This window comes from Clarias gariepinus, chromosome 3, assembly GCF_024256425.1.
Source record: "Clarias gariepinus isolate MV-2021 ecotype Netherlands chromosome 3, CGAR_prim_01v2, whole genome shotgun sequence".
Classification (NCBI taxonomy): Eukaryota; Metazoa; Chordata; class Actinopteri; order Siluriformes; family Clariidae; genus Clarias; species Clarias gariepinus.
In genome coordinates, this window is record NC_071102.1 from 5,746,318 (window position 1) to 5,773,002 (window position 26,685).

The following is a 26,685-nucleotide window of genomic DNA, read 5'->3' on the forward strand; positions in this document are numbered from 1 at the left end:
TTGCTCCGGCTGTCTCAGAATACTCATTGCTTTTCTCTGGTAGATCATTGAAGTCCCGCTGCTTCTCTGTGTGTATATGTGTGTGTGTGTGTGTGTGTGTGTGGATATAACATCTCTGTCCCGACACCTCACCACCGAAGCCGCTCGGATCAGCACATAATTAAAGTTTGTCTAAACAAGGCACTGGTTGTGGAACAGGACAGGTCCAGGTTTGCATCAGACGCAGGCACATTTTTTTCGGCTTTCAAAATGGACGCTGCTTTTCCTGGTTTAATTGGAAACCTAAATACTTTGGGTAATGTTTAGCCCCTGGGACCCTCCGCTGCCAGATCCATTACCCACTCACTCAGAGCAGACGCACTGACTCTCCTCGACACGCCACGAAGGACTGAACTGACATACACTGCCACCTCCACCACCACCACCCGCTTCATTTTCCCCAACTTCCTCTTTTTCCTTTCTCTATAAACCCCCTCCCTTTCTTCAACACACACTTACACACACCAAGCTACAGCTGTCCTCCCCGACAAGCCGGGCCCTTCATTACCGAAATAGAAATCGGTGTCCTAAGTGCTGCAACATTGCTAAAGCTAAATATCCGTCTCCCCGGGGAGCTAATTACGCCCCAGCACTGGCAACACAGATTTCTCTCTTTTTTTCCCCCCCTATGCTCTCCTTTCTTTTTTTTTTTTTTTCTATCTCTGATAACAACTGTAAAAGCAATTTAAGCATTTTTCAATTAATTAAACACACAGTCTTCCTGTAACCTCTTGTCATTTTGCCCTGCAGGACTAAAGCTAATTTGTGAAGGAGAGAGAAAGAGCGAGAGAGAGAGAGAGAGAGAGAGAGAGAGAGAGGGAAAGTATGTGTGTTAAAGGTGTGGATAGGGGAAGGGCTGGAGTCGTTTTTATCGTTAGCGAAATATCCGCACAAAGCACTTTGCTGTAATTTCAGCTTTTCACATTTCATAAAGCCGAAAGGGGTGCGTCGCTCATAAATTCAGAACGACAGAGTTCAGGGGAACTTTGATGGCGCGTCGTAAATCAGCATGGCCGTGAGCAACTTGTTTGCGTCGGTTCAGAGTTCAGATGCAGGAACGGATCGAGTGCTGACGTTTCCTTACAGATACTCACCACAGGAAGATCAAGAGCAGTAATACTGTTGTATAAAACTGGACTCTAATGAGTGATACTAAATGTAGATAACAAAAACACACATTGTATAGAAACACTCATACAGTGTGATATAAGACAAGAACACACGCACGCATGCGCAGCCGCAGATACGGTACGTACACAAAGGAATTCACCGCACACAGAAACATACAGTCTTACATACAGTACACGTACACACACTGTCTTACATACTCTCTGTTACGCACTGGAACACACACTGCTGTGATTTAGATCAGAAGTGTGTGTGTGTGAAATCCTACTAATAGGGCTTTTCTTGCACACAGTACTGTATATTGCTTCATCTCTCTCTCATACAAATATAAGGAAAGCACAAAAGCGCAACATGGTAGTGTAAAGATAATTACAGGTTTATGTCTTTCTTTCTTTCTTTCTTTCACTCATTCATTCAATTATTCTTCCTTTCTTTCCATTTGTCTGTCTGTCCATTAACCTCATTAAAATTGGATTGGTCTCTCTATGCATCATCTTATGGGCATTTATTTATCAGATTGTTACTTTCTTTCTTTCTTTTCTTCTCCTTTCTACTCTTCTGTTGTTTCTTTTGTACTTTCAGGCCTTTTCTTCTCAATTCCCTCCATCTTTATTTTATTTATCCCCATCTTTCTTATTCTTTGCCTTGCTTTCATCCCTCGTTTAGGATGAACCCAATGATCCTCTCATGGCTGTTTTTACAGTCCTCGTCAGAAAGATGAGTCCTGATTTCCCTTTCAAAGCAACGTTTAAATGCGTTCTCTTGAAGATGGAGACGTGGCCTTAAATCCTATACACTCCTCCCTCTTTCATTCTCTTAATCCCTCGCTCTGTCCATCTCTCCGTCCTTCTTTCGGCCTTCTTTCTCTTTCTCTCTATATTTGTCCTGCATGCTCTACGCCAACATGTGCACACACACACACACACACACACACGAGGTGCAGACAGACAAGAAGGCCCAGAAGGTCGAGTGTTTCAGTGTTAAGCCGTTAGAGCCGAGGTGTGTGCTCGGATCATTACACAAAGCGCTGCACACACTCTAATTATTAACAGTTCTACAGTATAAAGCAGCACTTCTCTTCCAACACACACTCCTAATTTGCTTTGTTTCTGATACACTGCATTAAAAAAAAAAAAAGAAAAGTCATTAGAGTAAATAAATCTCGCAGACTCATTATTTTAGAGCAATATTTTTTTATTAATCATTTTTTTATCATGGTTATAATTTGGTTCAACAAAACATGAGTATGTTGCTTGTTGGAAAGCTGTTTTTTTAACAGCCTTCGCAAGAGCTTGTGGGTGGTTTTTTGGAACAAACAAGTCGATTTGCTGGTGTTTACGGGTCACGTGGCTGTTTAAGCAGCTTTCTTACCTGAAGCACAGGTGAGCCGTGGCTGCCTTTGATCTCACCGCACTGTTTGTGTTAGTGGGGTGGAACCGTGGTTCTCTGGGTCGCAGATGTTCCTGGGAACTGAAAGGTGAGCGCACCCGGAGATATCAACATGCCACGGGGAAGCTCATCCTTCCAGCCAGAGTGGAGAAGACTAGAAAAGAAGACGATCGGGAAAAAACAGCGGGGCCGTTCTTCAAGTCAGGTGGTAGAAACGCATACACACACGTTTGACCTGTCAGGACCTGAGCACTTACCTACATCTACAGCCAACATCACTTCAACTTCAGCGACCAAAAGGAAACATTTGGGTTCAATAAATGCTTAAAACATTATGGGGACCGCACTAATCCGTCCACAAGGTCAACCCTTTTCAGACATTGCTTTCCTTGTGGGGACATCCAAGTACCCGAGGCAGAGACTTATTCAAATCTTAAACAGGTGTAAAGCATTACAAAAACAAATGGGTGATATTTGAAATCCAAAACACTAGTTTGTCATTTTTATTCCATGCTCCTTGGGATTAAATCTGCATTAAAGTAGTTTTGTGTTTTAAAAATAGAATAAAAATATTATAATCTTCCTACCCTTACCTACATTGACTGAATGGTCGGTTCTTTAACGTAATTTTTCTGTTTCCTAGACAGAGCGCTCTGATCTCATAGCCATGCTGTTAAACACTCAACACCAAATGACAGACTATAAATAAAACAACAACACATTAACATTCCTGCTCTAAAACTCTTTCAGAAACCTAAAATCCAGATGATTCATTATAATCTGTTTTTACTCAAATTTTTTAAATGATTCCCAGTCAAAGGCACCTGATTGCCATAAGAATGTGATGTTTTTGATGTATGTGATGTCAGATTCTATATAGAAGTTTCACTAACTACAGACTACTATTATATGTACTGTACTTCATACAAAAAATGAAGTTTACTTAAACAAAAATTCGAATAATGGTTTTTTTTATGTTTATTAGAATGCTTTTTTTCTCCTTTATTACTAGCATTTTTGTATCATCCTTATGTGTTTTGAGTCATCTTCTGTTGATTTTGTTATTATATGGCATGAAATCATAATGCTATACATTCTAAGACTGAACTAAAAAAAGAATCCTTTTTTTAATGTGCTGATCTCAACTTATAACTGAAAACTTCTTTTACGATCACAAACAAATCATAAAGTGGAAACTTAGCTTGCTAGCTTTGATTTATTAGTAAAGTGATTAGCTAACTAGATGACTCACCAGAACAATAACTATCTATGGATCAACTTTCATGGCCACATTTCATGTATTTCTTGTTTTATCACATTTGCACTTGGGGTAGTTTGTATTTCAGAGCTACAATAGTTTTCCGTATAAACTTGTTTTCTCCTCCAATTATTAAAATTTGAATTTGGCCTTTTCTCTGACTTGGGTGTTGATTTAACTAAATATGTTCGTCGTCTTCACCAATATTGAGTAAGAATAATATTTCTCTTGTCTTATCTTTTAATATGTACAACTAATAAAACAAAATGAAATATATAAGTACGATGCACAAATCAGACATAGCTAAAATTAAGGCTTCATTTTCAACAGAATTGGATAGTTTTTAGTCTCGGTCTTGCATTCATTTGGACTTGACCTTGATTTGGCCTTGTCCCTCTTAAATCCTGACCTTAGCTAGTCTTGGATTCGACAGCAGTGGTCTTGATGACAGCCGTAACTTTTCCCATTGCCGATTACAGAAATATGGAAACCTAGGCTTAAATGCCATCATACTGACGAAACAAGATTTGATTTGCTTTGTGATTCAGGAGAAGGCTTTAGATACAAACATCTCATCATGAAGACATCATTTAAAGTACTTTCCTTTGACTACTGGGAAAATAATATTTAACTTAAAGTAGTATGTGCTTCTTTATATGGATGAAAATCTGTAGAATTTCTTGTTTAGTGGTTCTTAATAAACCCCTTTTTTATTTAAGCATTGGTACCGGAAGTTTGAGTGTCTTTTAAGAATCCACAAGTCAAGTCAAACTGGGACTTTTTTCCCTTGCACAGAATAACAGAACACACTTATAAGAGTAAAAATTCCTTTTATTTCTCTATATAATCCCCTGCTGCAATGCACTTATTCCAGTGTTTCACTACTGCACTAGTGCACCATCAAGGTAGAAGGTTTTCTCAACTATGCCGGAGCCATGATAACATCTCAAATGCTGGCCTCCAAGGAACTCCTTAAATGGCCCAAAACATAAGGAAATGGCTTTGGAGTGAGGTCAGGATTGTATGGGGGATGTGGCAGCTGAGTTCCTGAAATATACAGGTGGTACAGACACATGCATCAAGTTGGTTTTTGGAATAGGCATTCCACTTGTTGAACGGTCACAGGAACGACCGATGAGCCAGGCTCATCATTCTCAGATGAATTCTACTGTGCTTGAACTCTTCTGTAAATATTCATCAGTTTTACACTAACTTAATTCATGCGAAATTAAATCGCAAGTCCTGGTTTGACTTGAGAGTTCTTTTGGATAGGGACGATTTGGCAACTTTGACACAAAAAAAAGATTTCTCAGTCAAAATGGATCTTTAAAATCATTCAATTTAGTTATTTACATGTTTCTATTTCAACCAAGCACAGTTGATCACACTCCGTGGTTTGATGTAGCCTGTTATCAGGCCCCTACTTCACATAACACCACATGTATATATTTCACCTCTGTGCCATCAGCATGATAGGGAGCAAATAGAGGTTGAACCCTCATCTGCATTGTTGTTAGTACAGATCATCCCCGACATCCAGAATGCGAAGGCTTCATCAGGAAGCCGTTTTGTCGTATCAGATGCATCTGAAAAGCCAAACGTGGGAGCGAAGGAGAGGGCACACGCTGTATGCAGAATGGCTTGAGCGATCTACATTTCAAATGCAGAGGATGTTTTCTGCTGGATGTTTCTTTGAAAAACATGGCTACAGGGAGCAAGCGGAGTGTAAGAGGATACGGCATCAAAGAGCCTGGAGAAGAAAACAAAACAACAGCATGCAGGAAGTGAGGAGCAGAGGATAAATCCTACACATACCCCTCATTACTCGATGTGGAGAGCTACACAACAGAGGTAGGAAGAGAAGAGGAGAGAGTGTGAAGCTTATTGAACAACATGGTAGTTTTGTACATATTTCCAGTATCATGTGGTTAGATTTTATTTGATTTCAATATACAATACCAAATATATATGATAAGATATGAATAATATAATAGGAGAATAAATGTATTAAATTAAGATGCTATATGGTTATTGGATGATATATAATACTATTAATTAAATTGATTAATAAAAATTCAATATAATTAATATAAAATTAAATTTTAAAAAATATTAAAATTAACCTCATTTGTGCAATCTTCTATCAAACTTAACATGACTGGTCTGCAATCAGACAAACAATTTTAACTCATTTTCTTACACCGATTACAGGCATGCTGACAGATCATGGATGCAAAGTGGCACGTGGTGTGTACGTGCTTCTGTGCACATGTGTGTGTACAGGTGTGTGTATTTGTACAGATTTGTGAGAGAGAAAAAGAGAGAGAGAGAGCGATAGAGAGAGAGAGAGAGAGAGAGAGAAAGAGAGAGAGAAAGAGAGGTATACTTACAAAACTGCCATCTGTGTCCAAAATATTGATTAAATTCTGAACAGACAAAAACTAGCAATGGTGGAATATTATACAGAATTATTTGAATACATCACATTCAATCTAAAACATAAACAAAGAAATGTGTGTGTATATATAGTGTATTCAAATATTCAGTAAAAAATTCAGTGCTTTGGGTGTAAGTGATGCCATTGATGAGTTTTCCAACCAGGTGGTGCTCTTTCTTTCTTTCTTTCTTTGCTATCTATCTATCTATCTATCTATCTATCTATCTATCTATCTATCTATCTATCTATCTATCTATCTACCTATCTGTCTATCTATCTGTCTATATAAAGAAATTATAAAATATCTGTTTGCATGCTTTCCTACATTAAGTCAATATGCTGTAGTCAGTATGAATAATAATAATAATAATAATAATAATATTTTTATATTGTTAATATTATTATTATTATTAACAATAATAATAATAATAATACATTCATCAATAATTTATTTTGTCTTGGACATTGTCCCTGAGAGAGAGAGAGGGAGAGAGAGAGAGAGAGAGAGAGAGAGAGAGAGAGAGAGCAAGTGAAAATGTGGCCCTGTGGAACAACTGTAAATATTTTTCAGGGTAAAGAAGATGAAAAATCATTTTTTTAAAATCGATGTGGGCTTCCTATAGCCCATCTCAAACAAATCAATCATAATCTTAACCAGCTGGCAGGAGAAGAGGGAAGCGTGCAATCTTTGTCTAAAATCTCTAATTTCTGAATCCATTCTCATAACAGGGCCATCATCTGATCATTTAACTGGGCTAACGGTGTCCCTCCCTCCTGGGGCCCTGGGGAAATGCACTAAGGGCACAAGCAGACTGAATCAGAGGAAGCAGTCTCCCTCTGTCTCCCTCTGTCTACCTCCATCTTACTCTGTCTTACTCTGTCTACTCCTGTTTTTTTAGGCTTCCTTTGTCTTCCTCTGCATTCCTGTCTTCCACTGTCTTCCACTGTCCTCCTCTGTCTCACTCCATCTTCTTCTGTCTTCCTCTGTCTCCCTCAGTCTTTCAGAATCTTCCACTGTCTTTATCTGTTCCCCCCCTCTGTCTACCTCAGTCTCACTCTGTCCACCTCTTTTTTCCTCTGTGTTTTGAAGAGAAAATGAGTAGATCAAACTTGTTGGCATGTCTATCACCTACCAAAGTATACTATGGCTTATGACTTAAGTGAGTCAGGGGTTAAAAAAATCAGTGTGAGTGTGTGTGTGTGTATGTATGTATGTATGTATGTATGTATGTAATCTTCAAATGTCATACATAGGCTATAGACATTAATTACTATACCTTCTAAGCATATTTCACAGGAAATACTTATTCTTGATTTTGCATGTCAATGTATTCACATTAAAAACACTACAGCAATCATCCATGTAATGAGGACATTTCTTACTCACCAATGCAATACCCCACCTTGTGTTTGTTTTATCCTGGAAATCTGTGCTGGTGACAATAAATCCAAGGCACTGAAACCATAAACACATATACAGTACTAGTTAAAAGTTTGGTCACAAGTTTACATCCTAGAACAATACTGGAGACTTCAAAATATGAAATAACAAATATTTAATACGGTAATCAAGTAACAAAAGTAAGAACAACAAGAACGCCAGTCAGTTGTTATTTAAAGTCAGCTGTTCTGGAACAGTTATTTCAAAAAAACTATTGTGTCAAGTGAATTTGCAAAACCCATCAGGCACCATGATAAAACTGGCTCTCATGAAGACCATCACAGGAAAGCAAGACTAAAACTTACCTCTGCTGCAGTGGAGGTGTTCATTTAGAGTGACCAGTCTTAGAAATCACTGAAAAACAAACAGAACCTTGGATTAGAGCTGTTATGATTAAGGCTTTACAGAGTATAAGTAGCAGACACATCTCAATATTAACTGGTCAAAGGGGATTATGTATTTTCATCCCCTTTAATATTGTTTTACAATGTAAAAAAGAATTAAAATGAGGAAAGACTATCGAATTAAAAGGTGTGTCCAAACATTTAATAGATACTGTATAAAAACATGAACAAATTCCTTAAGACTTGATTAAATGACTAGAGGGACTGAAAGCAAGTGGATTCCCAGTTTAGCACTTCTTATTTGAAGAGGTTTAAACCAGACTATCCACTAATCCTGTTTTAGTGAGCGGTTGCTCCTTAGGTTCTAATGTTGCCTCTTATCTAAACCACCTCATTCGACTGAGTAGCTAATTATCAAGCACTTCATGAGCTGAGGTGTGTTAGAGCAGAGAAAATCTGCTGGAACAGATTTGATCTAATCTGTGCTTTTGCCTTGCTTTTGTGTGGATATGCAGATGAGGGTACTGCACAGGTTTAAAGGATGTGTTTATTTACATTTGGATGTATTAATCTGTGTGATTAGTAGTTTCTTCCTGGATGTGTTGCATTTAATATTTAATATAGTGAAAATATATAAAAAAAAAAAAAAATACAGTAAAAAATACTGTGCAACTAGTCTACAAAAAATCATTCTAAACTACATATTTTCTTTTCAATATACATATTTGATACCTTTAATATGGATCTTACTTCATAAAATGTGGAAATAATACACCTAAAGGTATATGAATAGATTTTTTTTTACAGGAAAGCTTTAAAAAATAGTACCCTTGATTAAATAACACTCACAAAAAAATGTACGGTATAGTTCAGCCTATAGTCCTCTCGTTTTCTAAGAAAATATAATTGTAAATACAGTATTTATAAACACAGATGCATTACTAATATCGTCAATTAACCATATAGGTTATTATTATTACCATTATTTTACTCCATTTTTTTTCGGAAGATTCCTGTCGCACCTGTGTTTAATCATTTAATAAAATTGCAAGGTCAAAAATAAATCAGCCCCCATTATTTGGCTCGGATCTCCCCAAAGCACAGGAGGCGGACTGTTTTGAATTTCAATTGGCTTGGAAGTGTCCAAAGGCCCCGAGCTAATCCATCAAAGACTATTCGCCATGAGTTAATCGCTTTACAGCGGGTACGGAGTGAGAAGGAGCGCTGGACTGCTCTGCTTTCCGCTACACACACACACACACACACACACGAGGAAAGGAAAACCTGTCAACGCGCTTTCCAACTTCATTTAACCCGCATCTGTGGCATAAACACTCTGCTGACTGATCACACAATGATAAGCAATTAAAATAAAATGCACCAAGAAATTTTTAAATCTCTTTAAAACCATCTCTTCTGATCAAATGCCTTTCAGGGGCTATTTAACGACATTGGGGATTTTTCTTTCTTTCTTTCTTTCTTTCTTTCGTTTTTATACATAGTCTTGACAAATATTTGGTCTTTTAATGCAATGATCATGAAAAGTATTATTATTTATCTATTTATTTATTTATTTATTTCAGGGCATATACTTGCCCTATTTGTGCCCCGTCTTTTGTTGTTATATATGAATATCTCGGATGTGTTTAAGAAAGTCTTGTTGCTTTTTTTTTTTTTTTTTGGCTTTTCGTAAAGCTCTTCGCATTATTATTTTTTTCCTACTTTTGTTTTAATCAGAAAAACTTAAACAAATCAGAAAACAATAAATAAGTGGCAGATTGCATTTTATTTATTTAATTTTGAAATATATGTCTATTGGGGATTTTATTATGGAGTAATTTATTTAAAAGAAAAAAACGTTTTAATTAAGTAACAATTTTTTTTTTTATTTGTCACGAGGACTAAGTAAGTTTATTGGAGAACCTAGCAAAGATATTATTATTATTATTATTATTATTATTATTATTATTATTATTATTATTATTATCAATGCCTCCTTGTTTTGGTAGATAGTAGGTAAATTGCGGGCAAAACACGTCTGGTCAAAAAAAAAAACAGTACATCAGTCTGGATGCAAATGCTCCTATTCCCCGCATGCACGCCTCATCCAGAGAAAGAAAGAGAGCAAGTGCCCAAAGTAATGCTCCCTCTCTCTCCCAAAGTAATGCTCTCTGGACCAATTTCCCGGACGAGGCGTAAAAAAATATTAAACGCGTCCTGATGTGCTCGTTCCTTACCTCAGTCCCAGCCTCCGCGCCGCATTTGAGTTCCTTCTCCCCATCCCTGCTCTCCTTGAGTCCTCAGAGCTGCATACACACTCCTGCCGGTGAAGAGGAGGAAGTAATTATCAACGATAATAGACTATCAATGAACAGTGACGTCACCGGAAAGGGTATTCAAGGCAACCAGCACGCTATCTAAAGGTGACCTGGCATTGGCCGGTTATAACGTCCTTCAAACTGGAGCTGAAAAAATAATTGGCCAATGGGGCGTTGAATGGGGGCTAAAAATCCTCTAGGGGCTGAAACAGGTCCAGATTCTCTAAAGGAGAAAAGAAAAGGAGCGAAAGCCTAAAGAAAGAGCAGGAATAATAAGAATAGGAATAAAATTAATATATCAAGTTTTTGCTTTATTCGTTTTATCATGATTGACATAGGACCTATTTAAACATGATGTAAATTATGTATTGGTAGCTATTGTTTGTAGAGTGAAAGAAATCCTAAAAGTTTTTTGAAATGTTTGTGTCCAAATAAGCATTTAAATTCATTATTATTATTCTTATTATTGTTGCTGTTGTTGTAATTATTGATGTTGTTGTTGTAATTATTGATGTTGTTGTTCCATTCAATTAATAACAATGATCTTCAACACATCAGAAGCTCATTGCCACGTTGATAGGGGACAGGAATGGGGGTGAAATAAATATGTTTTACATTGTGACTGCTGTATCTTGACTTCTGCTTGGCTCTTTTGGAGTTTCAGTCCTTTTCCTCTCCAGAGGCTTTTTAAAAGCGCCTACAGCGATCCCTTTCGGCTCAGCGCGGACTTTAACCACTAACTCGAGCAGTGCAGGAAAGGAAAAAAAAGAAGAAAAGGAGAAAAAAAATGTCTGCATGAATGCAATTCTAAAAATCACGTTGTCTCCATTTTAGTTCATTGTACCTACACGTTACTTTGATTTTTAGGCACATTTGCCTTTTTTTGTATACATGCATGATATTAGGGGAATTATATATATTGCTTTTAAATTTGATATAGTATAATATAGGAATTAAACCCCCAAAACAGTAAATCCTAATTAGCGCCAGAATTGTCTGTGTATTACAATTAAGACTGGTTTTCCCGTGTTTATATAATGGGTCAGGGCTAGTGGAAAGGACCATACGCCATTTTAAACCTAAATAGCTCAGGTCCAGCTTGTTTTATTGCCATAATAGGCATGATACTGAGCACATATGGTTCTCAAGCAAACAAAATGAAATAAATCAGGGATAACGCGGGGATCTCCTACAGCGCCGGGACAGATATCAGTGTAAATCAAAGCGGCTTATAGGCCATGGTCATGGCCTCATATGGATTTCAATGTGTGTGTGTGTGTGTGTGTGTTTAGGCATTTGCGCTTAAAACAGGAGGAAGAGCTGCTCCATTCCTGGATCTCGGTCTAAAAAGTGCGACTTAGGCTACCGACTGTCAAAAGTTACTTACGCGCTCCCGTGCTGAGAAGAACCGATTCAGAGTCCCTGTCACGCGCACTGACAGTCGTGTGTGACTGCAGTTAAACTTACAGCGTCTATTTCATTGCGCGCACCGTTTACGCAGACAAATAATAATAATAATAATAATAATAATAATAATAATCTCCCCCACCACACGCACATACACAAAAACACAAACATAAAAAAAGGAATAATAATAATAAAAACAAAAAAAAACTGAGCCTTCCTGTTAGGCTGCATTCTCATGAATACGCGCGCAATAAAACAATGCAAGAACAGGAAAAAAACCTGGAAGACGAAAGGAGCAGCAGAACATGTAGAGATTCTCCTCTGGTGTTTGGCAATAGCGGTCTCTGGCAGCCAGCTTAGTCCATTTGCTATTAATCAAGTGTGAAAGTGACGGCTTCATGTGTTTAGAGAACGAGAGAAGTTGGAGCTGATGCGCTCTCGGCGCGCATGAGATCGCCATCCAGGGGCTGAAGCGGTTCGGTCTAAAGCAATGAGGCTTGTTAGAGGCAGGGAAAAAAGGGGGGGGGGGGGTTGTTAGCGAATGTCTCTGCGCGAGTGTGTCACTGAGAGAGGGAGAGAGAGAGAGAAAGAGAGAGAGAGCTGGAACCGAGCACCATCTCTCCTGCTCCTTCTCTGACTACACCCGAGAGGAGGAGCGTGAGGAGGCGACGTAGTGGGCGTCAGAATCCTCAATTTCCAACTTAGCATCCTGGCAGGGCACTCAGCGGCGCACAGCCCCGTCCGAGGCGCGCAAAAAAAGAAAACTTTCTCGCTCAAAACACGGCATGAGAAAGGGGACAAGTCTAAACGACGAGGGTTCGACACGAAAAGTCGATCATCACTGATAAACAACAACAATAACAATAACAACACCAGCAAGAACGGTCCGGTTCGAGTTAAAGGAGAGAAGTCAGAAGTCTATGCATTCGTTGTTCATTCTGATTTCCAGTGCGCGAAGGCGACGGACGCGCGCTCTGCTCACCAGGGACTTTATACGACTGTGTTTGTAAAAGTGAAAACGACAACAAAAAAAACGGATTACAAAGTGCACCGAAAAAGCAGCTCGTTCTCCGGCGCTTGGCCATGGCGTACCCTCAGGGCTACTTGTATCAGCCGTCCGCCTCTTTGGCGCTCTACTCGTGTCCGGCGTACAGCACGAGCGTGATCTCGGGCCCGCGCACCGAAGAGATCGGCAGATCGTCTTCAGGCTCAGCATTCGCACCCTACGCCGGATCCACGGCGTTTAGCAGCGCCTCAGCTGCCTACAGCTCGCATCTGCCGTACGGAGCAGACGCCGCCGCCGCCGCCGCCACTTTTACCTCCTACGTGGTGAGTAAGTTTTTCTGAACATTTTCATTCTTTTTTTTTTTACCCCGTATTAAAGTAGCAGACTAGACAAAGTTACAGGGCCGATTGCTTATGTCCCTAATTTGTTTGTGTGCTTGTAATTGCGCGTGTTGTCTGCGATAGTTTTTGTCTATGCGCGTTAACCAAATGCACTTTCAGTTTCAGCAGACTGAATGTATTTTTTACATTCTTAAACAAGACATTTTGGTATACCAAAAAATACTACTCTGAAGAATAGTCTGTTTGTAATAATCCAAGAATAAATGAGCTGAAAAACAAGTCGAGCAAAAGATTTTCAGAAGCAAGTATTTGCGTCGCATTTGCATGAGTTACATATAGTCATATAGAGTAAAATGCATTTACAAGGAAACGATTTTACAGAAAAAAAAAATCAGGAGTTTACTTTAGGATTTTTGGAATCATTTTGTGAAGAACGAGCGTTTTGTTTGTTTATTTTTTTACGGAACTTTTTTGTGTGTATATATAAGTAACAATATCAAACGGTGTGGCCTAACAAACTGGAAATATGCACAAACAATATTAAAATGCAAAAGTAAAAAAAAAAAAAAACGAAATATTTTTAAACATCCGAAGAGATATTTCTAAACATAAAAAAATTTAAAGTTCAAGTCCAATGTCTGTTTTAAGATTTTATTTAAATGTAAATAATAATTTTCAAATGGTATTTTTGATTGAGTTTGGTGCGTCAGTAATTTGATAAATTTGTGTGTGTGTGTGTGTGTGTGTTTAGTTCTTAAGGCCTGTTAAACTTAACATCACGTTAGTGATTCTATATATGCGGTGCATTATTACTATTATTATTATTATTATTATTATTATTATTATTATTTTGTATTTTGATGGGTCTCTTGCAGAGTTCCCCCTATGATCACACGTCAGGCATGGCTGGCTCTATTGGTTATCACCCGTACGCAGCTCCACTGGGTTCATACCCGTACGGTGACCCTGCGTACCGTAAGAACGCGACCCGGGACGCCACGGCGACTCTGAAAGCCTGGCTGAATGAGCACCGCAAGAACCCATATCCTACCAAGGGCGAGAAGATCATGCTGGCCATCATCACTAAGATGACCCTCACGCAGGTGTCCACCTGGTTTGCCAACGCCCGGAGGAGACTGAAGAAGGAGAACAAGATGACCTGGACGCCTCGCAACAGGAGCGAGGACGAGGAAGAGGACGAGAACATCGACCTGGAGAAAAACGACGACGACGAGCCTAACAAGCCTATTGACAAGGGAGACTCGACAGATACGGAGACAGGTCTGTGGAAAAATCATCAATTTTTAATTCGCAGTCGTTTTTTTTTCCACTCCAGGCGCAAAATTGATTGCTGGTTAATGGTGGTGTATTATTTATAATAGGACAATTGCTTTAAATAATAATCACCTTGAGCTCTAATTTGACTCCTTATGGAGTGAGAATTGCTGGTGACGCGGGGTGTTTTGCAGTCCATTTATCTTGAGCTGCATAATAGGGGCACAGCTGGCGTACTGAATCTCATTTATTTCAATCCGATTATTATTATTATTATTATTATTATTATTATTATATATAATAATTATTATATGATGGTAGTAAGTTTAAATTATGCCACAAATATACAGTAGTATTATACATTGCACTGTACTATACATACTAGTAATATACATTGTATTATACATTACGCAATTATATATATATATATATATATATATATAATGCTAGTACATGTGCATATGTATATGAGTATATTTATATTTATATATTTTAATTTTGCCATTACCCAGATCCAAAAATCCTGCACGTGGGCGAGGCGCCATGTGACAGATTTCAAGACGACCACCACGGCAAAGACTCGGACCCTTTGCTCAGCGACTCGGACTTGAAAGAGGCGGACGAGCGCGCAGACCCGTCGAAAGCCACGACGTCCTCGCCGTCGCTCGTGCAGCGGGCACACGAGCTCGGTGTGCACGACAGGCCGCCGGAAGTGGTGCACGGCGCCTCCGCGGTCAATCACAGCAACGCTACGTCCGTTATCCACTCTCCTCCGTCCGCGCCAAAGCCTAAACTGTGGTCTCTGGCGGAAATAGCCACGTCTTCGGACAGGTGCAGAGGAGGAGGAGGAGGAGGAAGCGGCGGCGGTGACGCAGGGGCCACCGTTCAGAGCGCGCTACCAGCGGCCAGCGCTGCTTCTCCGAGCCGGACCTCGACACAGTGCGCGCTCCCGAGTGGCGCCGTGCTCTCCCGGCCTCTCTATTACACGTCGCCGTTTTACGCGGGCTACACGAACTACGGCTCTTTCAGCCACCTGCACAGCAGCCACGGCTCAGTCACGAGCTCGGCAGCGACGCACTTCAACGGAATAAGTCCAAGCGTTTTAAACCGAGCCGAGGCTCTTGCCCGAGAAAGCAAAGCAAGGAGCCAAGTGCAGGTAGACCTTTGCAAAGACTCCCCTTATGAACTAAAGAAAGGTATGTCCAACATTTAATACCGGAATTCGTCTCCGCGCTCATGGACTATTATTTATTGTTTGTGGTTGCATATAAAAGAAGACGACGAAGAAGAAAGAGAGAGAGAAAGAGAGAAATAATATTAATGATAAAGGGATTTCGGACAGTTATTTTCTGAGTAAATGCTTATCTTCAAATCTTAGTTTCTGAATGGTTAATCAAGATGTAACATCTAAGAATTGTCTTAAAACGCTGCAGCCGCCTAAGTCTATTTGTATTAAAGACTAATATGTATATTTAATGTAGCATTTTTGTATTTAAAATGGACAATACACTATCTTTGAAGTAAATTATGACAAAAAATATCGCGTGTGCGGCAATTGTTTTGGGGCACTTGCATGCTTTTTGGATGACAAATGTGACAGCTGCACAGAAAAAAAAGCAACAAATGCTTTCAAAATGTTGAGGCCTTTCTGCGGCGGAAAATCACTCTGAGAGCCATTCAGGTTAGTGGGTGGATTCATGTTTATGTTTTCCCCTGCTTGTCCAGGGATTTAAAAACAAGGAAAAGCACACACCGGCTGTCAGAGGTGAAATTCACAGCTTTTAGTAAAGTAGGTTTACATTATTATTATTATTATTATTCGTTTTTTGAGACGCTTCATGGTCGCCCCCCTGGTTAATCTCGGTATTTTCATAGCCTCTCTTTCTCACCTGTTTGAGGGATAATAGTTATCATTGACTCACAGGCGTGAATGTACTTCAGCAGGTGAATATTGATATGACAACGCTGTCGAGCAGTCATTTAACCCAATTACACCCCATGGACGTCGTGTTATGTGCCAAGCGATCGGGTGTTGAACTCCAGTAATGAGTTCGATTTTATGCCAAATTTAGACCCTCTTTACTGTTTCCGAGCCGTAGCGACTGAGTGGCACCCCGGCCAATTCGATGCTGGGAGGTGTTTGGGGAATATGCGTCTCGGTTATACTCTTTAATGGTGTGAAAGGCTGAAAAAATAGCGCTGTGGATTACGGACGCGGGTGCAATCGCCTTGAGCACCGTGGCCCTGCGCCTCTAGGCAGTTTGTTAAGGAAAAACTTCATAGCTCTACCCTCCTCCGCAGGTAGGTGTCACACTTGCTCCTAAGACGGGCCATGCACCCTTACACAGACACACAAACATACACACGCTCAGAGGCAGCATCTTGCCTCAGGTGGCACGTCAGGAGGAGGAAATGGACCTCTGTCAAACTCAACTAAACTAACAGTGAATCAGGGCTGCAGACACGCGCTTACAATTATGCGTGAACAAACAATTTAATCTATATTTCTATATTTGACCCGAAGTAACATTAGTCTATAAAACCTTTAAATGACGTATAATAATAATAATAATAATATTATTATTATTATTATTATTATTATTATTATTATTATGTAAGGGTTAGGTCCAAATTGTTAATTTATAGTAAATGTGAACAATCGCGACGAATATACCTTAAACAAAATTATTAGAAAAACACTCTTAAAACTTATTTCAAATTTCAACAAAACGTCAACGAAACAATAATTTATCATGTGGTAAAAAAATATGTTTTCCAATTTATTTGTAAACATCAATCAATTGAATAATTATTTTAAACAGACCCTTATGTCTGGCTCTTGCCACAAGGTTGGGATATTATTGATTGACACGTGGTCAGAGTCAAGATGTGGCCCTGTTTCGACAAGGCGCAGATAATTAGCGCTGAGTGTTTAATGCCGTGCAGTGTTGATTGTTTTCTTCTTATTTGCTATATTGTTTAGATGTAATATAAATGAACAGAATTTAGAAACTATATTCGATTTATTTACGCATTTATTTACGCATACACACTACACTACACTACTACTACTACTACTAATAATAATAATAATAAATAGAAGTGTATAAAGGGGGAGCAGATTGCCCAGGTCTGAGGTCGGGTCATTAATCTCTATAGTTTACTTTGCGCCCTCCACTTGAAAAGTCCCCTGGGTTACATAGAATTCCCGCAGCTCTAATGTCTTTACCCCTCCAGCCCAGAAACCCGCCATATTTCATCCCTCACTCCACCCCACCTAAATAGCATAATCACCTTTTCTTTTCTATTTTTTTTCCCAGCCCCCCTCTAGGAATTGATGCTTCTTCTGCGCTAAAAAGCTTTTTTAGTAAAAACGGAAATGACATTCCAGAGTGCCACAGGACATCCTCCTAGCCAATGAAACATTTATTGCTTTTGAATTCTCACATTTTAAAAGCGTTATTTTCATCTTCGTATAAAAAAAATGGAAGCCTGACTTTCACCACAGGCCTTAAATATTGAGCTATCGACAATAATTTACGATCTCATTTTCCGCCTGATGGAAATCAATTGAACGTTTAAACGGATAAACTATAGAAGTAGAAGGAAAAGCCTGGTTCAAAGGCTTTGGGGTATACAATAGAGAGAGAGAGAGAGAGAGAGAGAATACCCGCCTAATAGGTTCAGTAACAGTCGTGTGAAATCCTTCCCACTAATTTCTGCACTGCGGAGCCCAGGACTGTTTATTCTCGGCATATTTAGTCGTTAAGTGCTCTCGGGGATATTTGCAAGGGCCCATATCACGTGACTGACCCGCCGCTGTCGCTTCATTTCATGTGTAAATTTTATGGCATGAAGAAAACGGCTATATATTTATGGATATAAGGTTGAATATTTGTAAACATGTGCGTAAAGGCCTGTGTTTTATGAACATGTATACGCACACCAAAATTTAAATATTAACAATTCCATATAGTGTCATTTAATTATTTCCTTTTTTCTGTTGCAAGAACAAACTTTGTGTTCCCCACAAGTTTGTTTTCGAGTTGACCGAATTCACTTAAAAAATTTTTTAAAAAATGTCATGATCTCTGAATCGATGACGCAACCTTTCGCATATTTCAGGGAGGCTCAGATATTTAGAGAAATTATTTATTCTCAACATGGTATCGAGGGAATAAAAGAAAGTAATTAGATGTTGAACGCTAAAATTCAGTTGTGTCTATGCAACATAAGGTTACTCATGTTCACTTCCGTATCTTTTTTTTTTTCAGATGAAACTAAGAGCAGTGCATTTTTGTCAATTTTCACACCGTCTGCTTTATTTAATCATCAGAACAGATTTTATTGGGGCCATGCAACTTTGACAGCCTGTAATTAAGTTATTAGGCTGTCAATGCCTAAGAAAGGAAAAGAAAAAGTGTAAAACAAAAAGGGATGATAGTACAAATGAGTCGCTAAATTATCAATAACACGAGAAACACGTATCGCGTACATATTCGATTTAAAAAAAAACTACGCAATAACATTTCTTGTGATTCTCATGAAAGCAGTGAGTATAATAAAGGTATACAATTGAGGACATATAAGGACTTTGACATAAAATTTCAGTTTCATCCCAAATCCCCAAAAAATCGATATAAAGAGGAAAAATATACAAAGACAATAATAATCATAATAAAAACAAAAATTAGAACAGCGCAAAATAACCCATAAAGCACGCTTGTGTGTGTGTGTGTGCATTTGTGTGCGTGCGTGTGTGTGCGCGCGCGCCCGCGTTTTAGAGAAATTCCAGGAGCACAAGTTGTTCTCAACATAACCGGGTAAAGTTAGGAGCTGGGAAAATCGCATGGCATGCGCGTCCGCGTTTCCGTAACAAATAAAAAACATATAAAGATAAACAAATAAACAAAGAAACAACGAAATAGATAAAATTATCACAACCAAGTACAACCAAGAGGAAATAAATAAGAAAAATAATATTGCTGAATATGGGAAAAAGACATTTAAATAATTTCATTCATTACCAAAGGGTGACACCTGCCACCCTGTAGCTCCGCATGTGTGTGTGTGTGTGTGTGTGAACCTGTTAAATGTGCTGCCCCTTAAGTTCCCAAAAAGAGAGTGGATTTTTTCCCCTCTCAGCAGCGCTCCTGATAACAGCGGAAATCTACATCATCTGTGATCAGTAACAAGCCTCCAGCTGAGCCGAATCAAATTCAGCTCGGTCGTGTAAAAGGACACCGTCTTTATTTGGCGCGCTGTACATCCGGGAGAGGCAACAGGGGCAACAGGGCAAGTTTGTCCAAATACTGAAATATCCTTTTTTTATGCCCCACAACAAAAATGTAAGAAAGTCTGATTTTTATGTTCAAATGTTTATTCTAAAAGAACGAAAGAGAGAATATGGTGTTATTTGACCTGTCTCTAGCACAGCTGGAGCAGAGTGACTCTCTCTACACCACTGCGGCACACATTTACAAAAGGAAAATGACAATAATAATAATAATAATAATAATACAGTGGAATCTTGGATTACAAGCATAATTCATTCCGGAAGTGGGGTCGTATTCCAAAACACTCGTAAATCAAAGCGAATTTTGATAAGAAATAATGGAAACTTAAATTATTCATTCCAAAGCCCAAAAAATAAAAACATAAAAATAATTAATACGAAATATAAAGTAAAAATAAAACAAATTAACCTGCAATTTACTTTAAAAAATATTATTTTTTACCTAAAAAATAAATACAGACAGGTGTTTCCATTTATGCGTGCAGACTCTGTGTGTGTGTGTTTGTGTGTGTGTGTGTGTTTGTGTATGTGTGTGAAGTAAGAAGAGGAATCAGCCCCTTCTGTCTCCCCCTTCTCACCTTACACAGTAAACTTTCCTCCTCTTTTATTTGAATTTCACACAAACATACACACATTAACGAAAAAACTGTTTTGTCAGAAGAATTAGCAAGGAACATTACTAATGTCACTTGCATGAGCGCATACTATCGGAATCACTGCAGTAAAGTAAAACAAACAAACAAATGAACATGCACTTTACCTTTAAAAATAATCACAACAGAACAGTGTTTCTGTGTAGAGCAAATAGTGTGTGTGTGTGTGTGTGTGTTTATGTCTGACAAGGGGTAGGGGGTGTAAAGGCGAGAGTGTGTGTGTGAAGGGGCATGGTGTCAAATTCTGCGGGCACTCACATAATGATAGAGAGGGAGAAAATGGATCTTTAACCTCTCTAATGAGACTTTTTTGCTTTACACACGCACATGTGTGTTATAAGAAACAGTACACCTTAGAAACATAGTAAGCAGTACACGCGTGCACGGATGTTAATTATGCCAGTGAGAGACGCGCACTAAGACCCAGCAGGATAGACGATCACCCACAATTCCGCAGCGCAAGAGAGAGAAAAACAATTAGCTCAGTTGTGATCACATGACACTCTAGTGTCAAAACAAGAAGCGCATGTGTGATACATGATACTCGGTACTCGTGAACCAAAACTTGCTCGTTTTTCGAAGCAAAATATATTAAAAATCTTTGCTTGTCTTGCGGTTACTCACAATCCGAGGTTTCACTGTAATAACAATAATGATAATAATAATAATTATAATAAACAGAGAGGAAAAGAAAAAAAGAGACAGAGATCAGGCCTCGCGCAAAGGTTATTACTTTTTTTTTTCTTTTAAATGAGAACGAGATGAGGGAAGACAGAGAGAGAGAGAGAGAGAGAGAGAGACCATAAAGAGACTTTAAGAGACCTTTATTTATTTATTTATTTAAAGGAAAAAAAACATATTGCATAATTTTTAAACGGTGCTACTACTACTACTACTACTACTAATATAAAGAGGGCCAGGAAGAAGAATAAACGTCTATTTTAAAATATATTTTTACAAGTAAGAATGGTGCAATTTGCCTAAACCTCTTTACTTGTGGATCTGTAGAGGAGTCTCTCTCTCTCTCTCTCTCTCTCTCCCTGGGAAAACCGCCTCCCCTTTTTATTTAATCATCCGATCCCAGTGAGGAAGCGCTTAATTAATTATGGGGGCTAAAAATGCAGGCCAGCTGTTCTCCTCTCTTCTCCGCATTGCTTCTGCAAGGTGTGTGTGTGTGAGTGACGCGGCCACGGGGCCTCATTTTCACAAATTAGCTCCATTTTCTCCTTAAAAAAAATCAAATAGCTGTCAGCGCTCTTCTGACATGGAGCATTTCGTTGGCTATAAAAGACCTCGCAGTGAGTGTGTGTGTGTGTGTTTATATACATTTGGCTGGTCCTCACTAAAAGAAGTATTAGCTTTTTCTTACCTTAGATATTAATGTTGAATCAAAACAAACACAAAGTCTGATTATTAAGGTTATTGTAAGTGTTAGAATATTATGGGTTAAATCCATTCATTACATTAGTAAAAGCTACAAACAATAATAGAAAGAGTGTGTGTGTCTGTGTGTGTGTGTGTGTGTGTGTGTGTGCATACAAACCCTTCAGGTTTGAAGCACATCCGAAATAGGCAGGGACACAATGTAAACCTGCTCAGATTTAACAGACAGCTCGTGATTTACTGCTGTTTTTCTCCCTCTGCAGCCCCAGACTTCAGCTGCTGTTTTTCTATGGTTTTCTCCAGGGACAGATTACACTCGCCTCATTCGGTCGTCTGACGGGCAGAGAGAAACCTACACTCTCAGGAAAAAAAAAAGTACTAAACCATACCTTACCTTGTCACTAGGGTGGTACTCTGAATGTAGGCTACTTGTTTTATGTGTCTTTCACATAGAAGCCTGGATAAAGTGCACCATTCCGAATGACTTATAGTACCTAATGTAAAGGGACCATGTTTAAGGTTCACCATAGGCACCATTGTGCTGTAGGTAGGTAATTCATAGAAAAGGTACAAAAGATGTACACTTGATTGTCGGAGGCTGAATGGACCTATTGTTGCTGAGAGTTCACAGAAAAGGTACTGAATATATGTATATGAATAAAGGCTTATTTTTATTTGCTTTTAAATGAAAGAATGGTGAGAAAGCTTTTGAAGATGGATTTGGACAAGATGCATTCACTAATTAATAACTATAATAAAATCAGAGTTTTAAAAAAAAAACAGCCAGGGTTTAAAAAAAAATATTTTATTAAAATTATTTAAAAAAACATTTTGGATAAAGGTAAACCCACATAATCTAATAATGATTAAATACATGTTACGGATTAATTTCTTTTCTCTTTCTTCTTTATGAAAATCTAGAATGTTTTGCTGTTTTTACTGCTTTAACAACTAGGCGTGAATTCCAGGAAATGTTTTTACTGATTCACCAGGGATCATTAAAATTAAAATGACACACATAAACCTGTAAATTTATTACTCTAAGACACCTTTTCTTTTTTCTTCTCACAGATATACAGTTACACTAGCCTCAGTCATTCACTTACCCTTGTATCACACAGATACACATGTAATTATTGAAGGTTTTCAGATTAAGGCGAATACATGTTTTTTTTTTCATTTACGATAAATAATAACAAAAAAAAAAAAAAAAAAAACACAAAAAGAGTTTTCAGTACGTCAACACATTTACTGTCTGTCCTTGGAGCCCCAAGGCAGCACTTAGGCGAGATAAGCAGGCCCTATTATTCCTCTCTTTAATGGTTCTGATGAAGATTGATGAACTGTTTTCTTTACAGGGACTTCAGAGGGTCCATGCTATGGAGGGAGGGAGGAATGAAGGGAGAGGGAGAGACAGAGAGAGAGAGACTGGAGGAATGGAAAGGAGGTCTACAAGTTTGCCTGAGTGTTTATTTACCTTTGGCCTTTTTTTAAAATGATCCCTTTCAAGCAGACATCTGTTCCACATTAAGACACTGATATTTAACGTAATGATGCGCTCACTTAGTAAGATGGAGGCAAAAAAAAGAGAGAAACAAAAATCGAGCGAGAGAGAGAGAACAAATGAGGAACCATGACTGGCCTCACATCGAAGAGTGCTCCTGTATAATTTCTTCTACATTTATTTGTTTCTATTGGACCAGATCTTTTTCCTTCTTTCTATCGTTCTTTCTTTATTTTTTTTTATTCAGAATGTTTTCACCTCACTCGGGCTGATGGATGCAAATGTGAGCGCTGTAATTGGATCAGCTCCCTAGATACAGATAAACGGCTGCTGCTTTGCTGGGGTTATTTTAAACTGTGCACTGTGTGTGTGTGTGTGTGTGTGTGTGTGTGTACGGAGAGCACTAATGAGAGGGTAGAAGAGACAAGCTTCTGTATACACTAACACTGGACCAGGGCTAAAACACACACACACACACACACACACACACACACACACACTGCCATTAGCATGAAGGATTTCCCAGAATCTCTGTATATCACCACCATGTTCATTAAACAATGTAACCATGTGCTGGTGTACAAGCGATCAACCAATCACAAGCCAGAACGTGAGAACTCCATCCAGGTTCCTGTATCAGATGTTACACGGAATGAGTAGCATGATGTAAACAACATACACTGTTGAATAAATAAGTTAATCATCAATGGGGAAAAGGTAAATGAAAGAAAACACATTAAAAATAAATTCTAAATGAATATGAATTGTTGCCTGGTCTTTTTTTAATGTATCTCCTTTAGTCTATTAGAAATCTATCCATGTCTGGGTGAACCTGTCTCCACTGTACTGTAGGTCTGCTTCAGGACTGGAACCTGATGTGGTCTTCTGCTGTTCCAACCTATTTATCTCCAGCCGTTAATTTGTTGTGCATTTTTAATTTCTTTTCTGCTGAATAGTGACTAGGTGAGTTCCTGTAGCCTTCATGTCGACTCAGGTCTGATAATTCTCCTATGATGAGTCAGTTTTTTCTTTTATAAATGCCACTAATTGGATGTTTTTTGCTTTTGCACCATTATATGTAATTTCTAAGACTTTTCCGGACAATCCCAGATTTTTTTAGAACATGAATTATAAAAAAATCCTGGAATATAAAAAAACAAAAAAAAAAATAATAAAAAGTCAATCATGACTTTGATCATGCATCTACATTCAGTATCTTCATGCAGTTTTTTGATGGAAAACTAACCTGACCTCCTTCACGTTTTTATGCGTCAATTTATGCAATGCTACAACATGATTGGCTGATAGCATGAGTGACGTCAGTGTAGTGTTTATAAATATATATATATATATATATATATATATATATATATATAATTTTTTATATACTATATATAATATAATATATATTTTATATTGCATTCCAACCTAGCTGACTTCATAGCAGCATGCTTTGCAGCCGGGTGCAACAAGCTAATCTCATCACGAGGTGTTTTCCAGCATTCAAAGCACCAACTGTGGCCTCCCCTCATGGAGGTACAGAAGAGTCGTGAACCTGCTGCCACGAGTCAAACGTGCTAATACCTGCTACACCGCATCTCAAGCCTACCCAGGCTTAAATAATCGATTGACCTCATTTTCAATAACTGGGGAAACTTTCGGTCCGATGCTTAATTCCCTGGCTGTGAATGAGGCAGCCATCTGAGCTGGAAAGCTTCTAGCATGCTGTGTGCTCACCTGAGCAGCAAGCACACGAGCAAGGAGAACGAGACGACAGATTTCACACACATGCTCATGTGCTGCTTAGCTAGCATCCGTCCTGATTAGCATGCAGAAACAAAACTATAAACAGTCCATACTGAGTTGGTTCCAGGTTGAGCCAAAGTGGGCACGAAACAGAAACGAAAAAAAGAAAGAAAGAAAGAAAGAAAGAAACTGAAAACGCTGCTCACATCCGGAGTGGCCGTGACTCGGTGATAGTGGCCTTTTTGGCTACTGCTGAAAAAAAGAAAGAAATAAAGGAAGAAAAAAAATCAGCAAATGTTTGTAAGGGACGATTGTTTAAGGCAAAACTCACATCATCCCACTCACTCAGTGTTGTTTTTTCTATCCTTTTTTTATTCTCAAGCACAAGTCAGACCTGTCTTTTTCTACAGATCTGATTTATTAGCTTGTCAAAGAAGGAATTGTTGGAGAAGGCAATCAAAAAGCACTTACTGAGCCCCGGAAAAAAAAAAATGCTTTTTCACTGGTTAATTTGTGCTACTCCCATGGGGGCTGGCAAAGTGTTTGATGAGGCATAAAATGATGATAAATGAATTTATTGCCCTGCTGCTCATCAAACGACGGTAGTATATACTCCTCTTTATCTTGCAACAAGCCACACTGATCGCATGTCAGTCTCGGGCTGAGATCGGACACTTCCAGGCTCGGCAAAACTTACAGAGGGTCAGAAGGAATACAACTGGGCCGGTGCCTGTGAACGGAGGAGGTGGAGGGGGCAAAGGTGTGTGTGTGTGGGGGGTGACTGGGACAGGCCAGACCAGGACAAAGGACAGTTTAATAGGTTAAACTGGAAACAGGAGTAAAGTCGTCGCTTCGAGGGACACATGCTCTTGTCTTTCAGCTTCTGATCAACGTGTGGGAAAAAAGACTGGAGTAACCAGATAACCCTCCCTCCCTCTCTCTTTCTCTTTCCCTCTCTTTCTCTTTGACTCATTCAGACCAAAAAAAAAAAGCACACAGCTAACGATATATCTGCCAATGAATTAATTAGAAAACTACACAAACACACACCAGTGAAGAAACAAGTGCCATGTTGTCAGATGAGTGGCGAGCGAAGAAATATTCCATTATGTCACTTACACAAGTGCCCGCTCTCATTCCCAACCATGATTAACGACCGGCGAATGGAAGGGGAGGGTGAGGGTATCGAGGCGGTCGCCATGGGGTCAAAAGCAGTTCTGCATATTTGCTAAATAAGCTCTCGGCCCTGACTGCTTCACCCACAAATCAGAGCTGCTGCAATTCTGCTCCATATTGTTTAGAGGTTTACACTTGATTGCTCCATCTCTCTCTCTCTCTCTCTCGCTCTCTCTCTCTGTCATTGTAATTGTGCATGATTAAACCTTCACATATTCTTCTGCCTATGCTCGACATCGCTGCACATTTCTTTCGCTGTTTGACTGCCACCTCTGGTCTCTCTCTCTTTCTCTCTTTCTCTCTTTCTGTTCCCCCCATCATTAGGTTAGTCCTTTAAATACTTCAAAGCCCTACTTATTTCTGCACAATAAATCCAAGAAAGCAATTACATGCAGACTCGATATGGGGTGTAGTATGGTAAGGGCTGCAGCATTAGATAATGAGCCATCTCTGTGTGGTAAGAGTGCTACAAAGTAGAGTCGCTGCTACAAAGTTTTGCTCGAACTGGCGCATCCAGTACAACGATGCTGAGACAGAGGGGCTG

The 26,685-nt window shown here is 39.0% G+C and overlaps 1 protein-coding gene and 1 long non-coding RNA gene across 3 annotated transcripts; one reads left to right on the forward strand and one right to left on the reverse strand.

Moving 5' to 3' along the window:
* Window positions 1-4,603: 4,603 nt before the first annotated feature.
* Window positions 4,604-12,213, reverse strand: LOC128519231 (uncharacterized). Of its 2 annotated transcripts, XR_008357841.1 has the most exons (5): window positions 12,041-12,213; window positions 10,274-10,356; window positions 7,998-8,046; window positions 7,639-7,707; window positions 4,604-5,564 (listed from the first exon to the last, which is right to left on the reverse strand). It is a non-coding gene; the product is annotated as an uncharacterized LOC128519231 (long non-coding RNA). The 2 variants fall into 2 exon arrangements; XR_008357840.1 differs by lacking the exon at window positions 4,604-5,564 and having other exon boundaries at window positions 6,747-7,707.
* A 262-nt stretch (window positions 12,214-12,475) lies between these two features.
* Window positions 12,476-15,909, forward strand: irx5a (iroquois homeobox 5a). Its single transcript, XM_053492724.1, has 3 exons — window positions 12,476-13,090; window positions 13,984-14,389; window positions 14,896-15,909. Exons 1-3 carry the CDS (start codon window positions 12,845-12,847, stop codon window positions 15,594-15,596), a joined length of 1,353 nt encoding a protein of 450 aa, XP_053348699.1. The 5' UTR covers window positions 12,476-12,844; the 3' UTR covers window positions 15,597-15,909.
* Window positions 15,910-26,685: the final 10,776 nt, after the last annotated feature.

Coding starts and splice junctions, on each gene's coding strand:
- irx5a (XM_053492724.1), top strand. CDS start 12,845: ATGGCGTACCCTCAGGGCTACTTGTATCAGCCGTCCGCCTCTTTGGCG. Junction 13,091..13,983: donor CCACTTTTACCTCCTACGTG/GTGAGTAAGTTT, acceptor GGTCTCTTGCAG/AGTTCCCCCTATGATCACAC. Junction 14,390..14,895: donor CTCGACAGATACGGAGACAG/GTCTGTGGAAAA, acceptor GCCATTACCCAG/ATCCAAAAATCCTGCACGTG.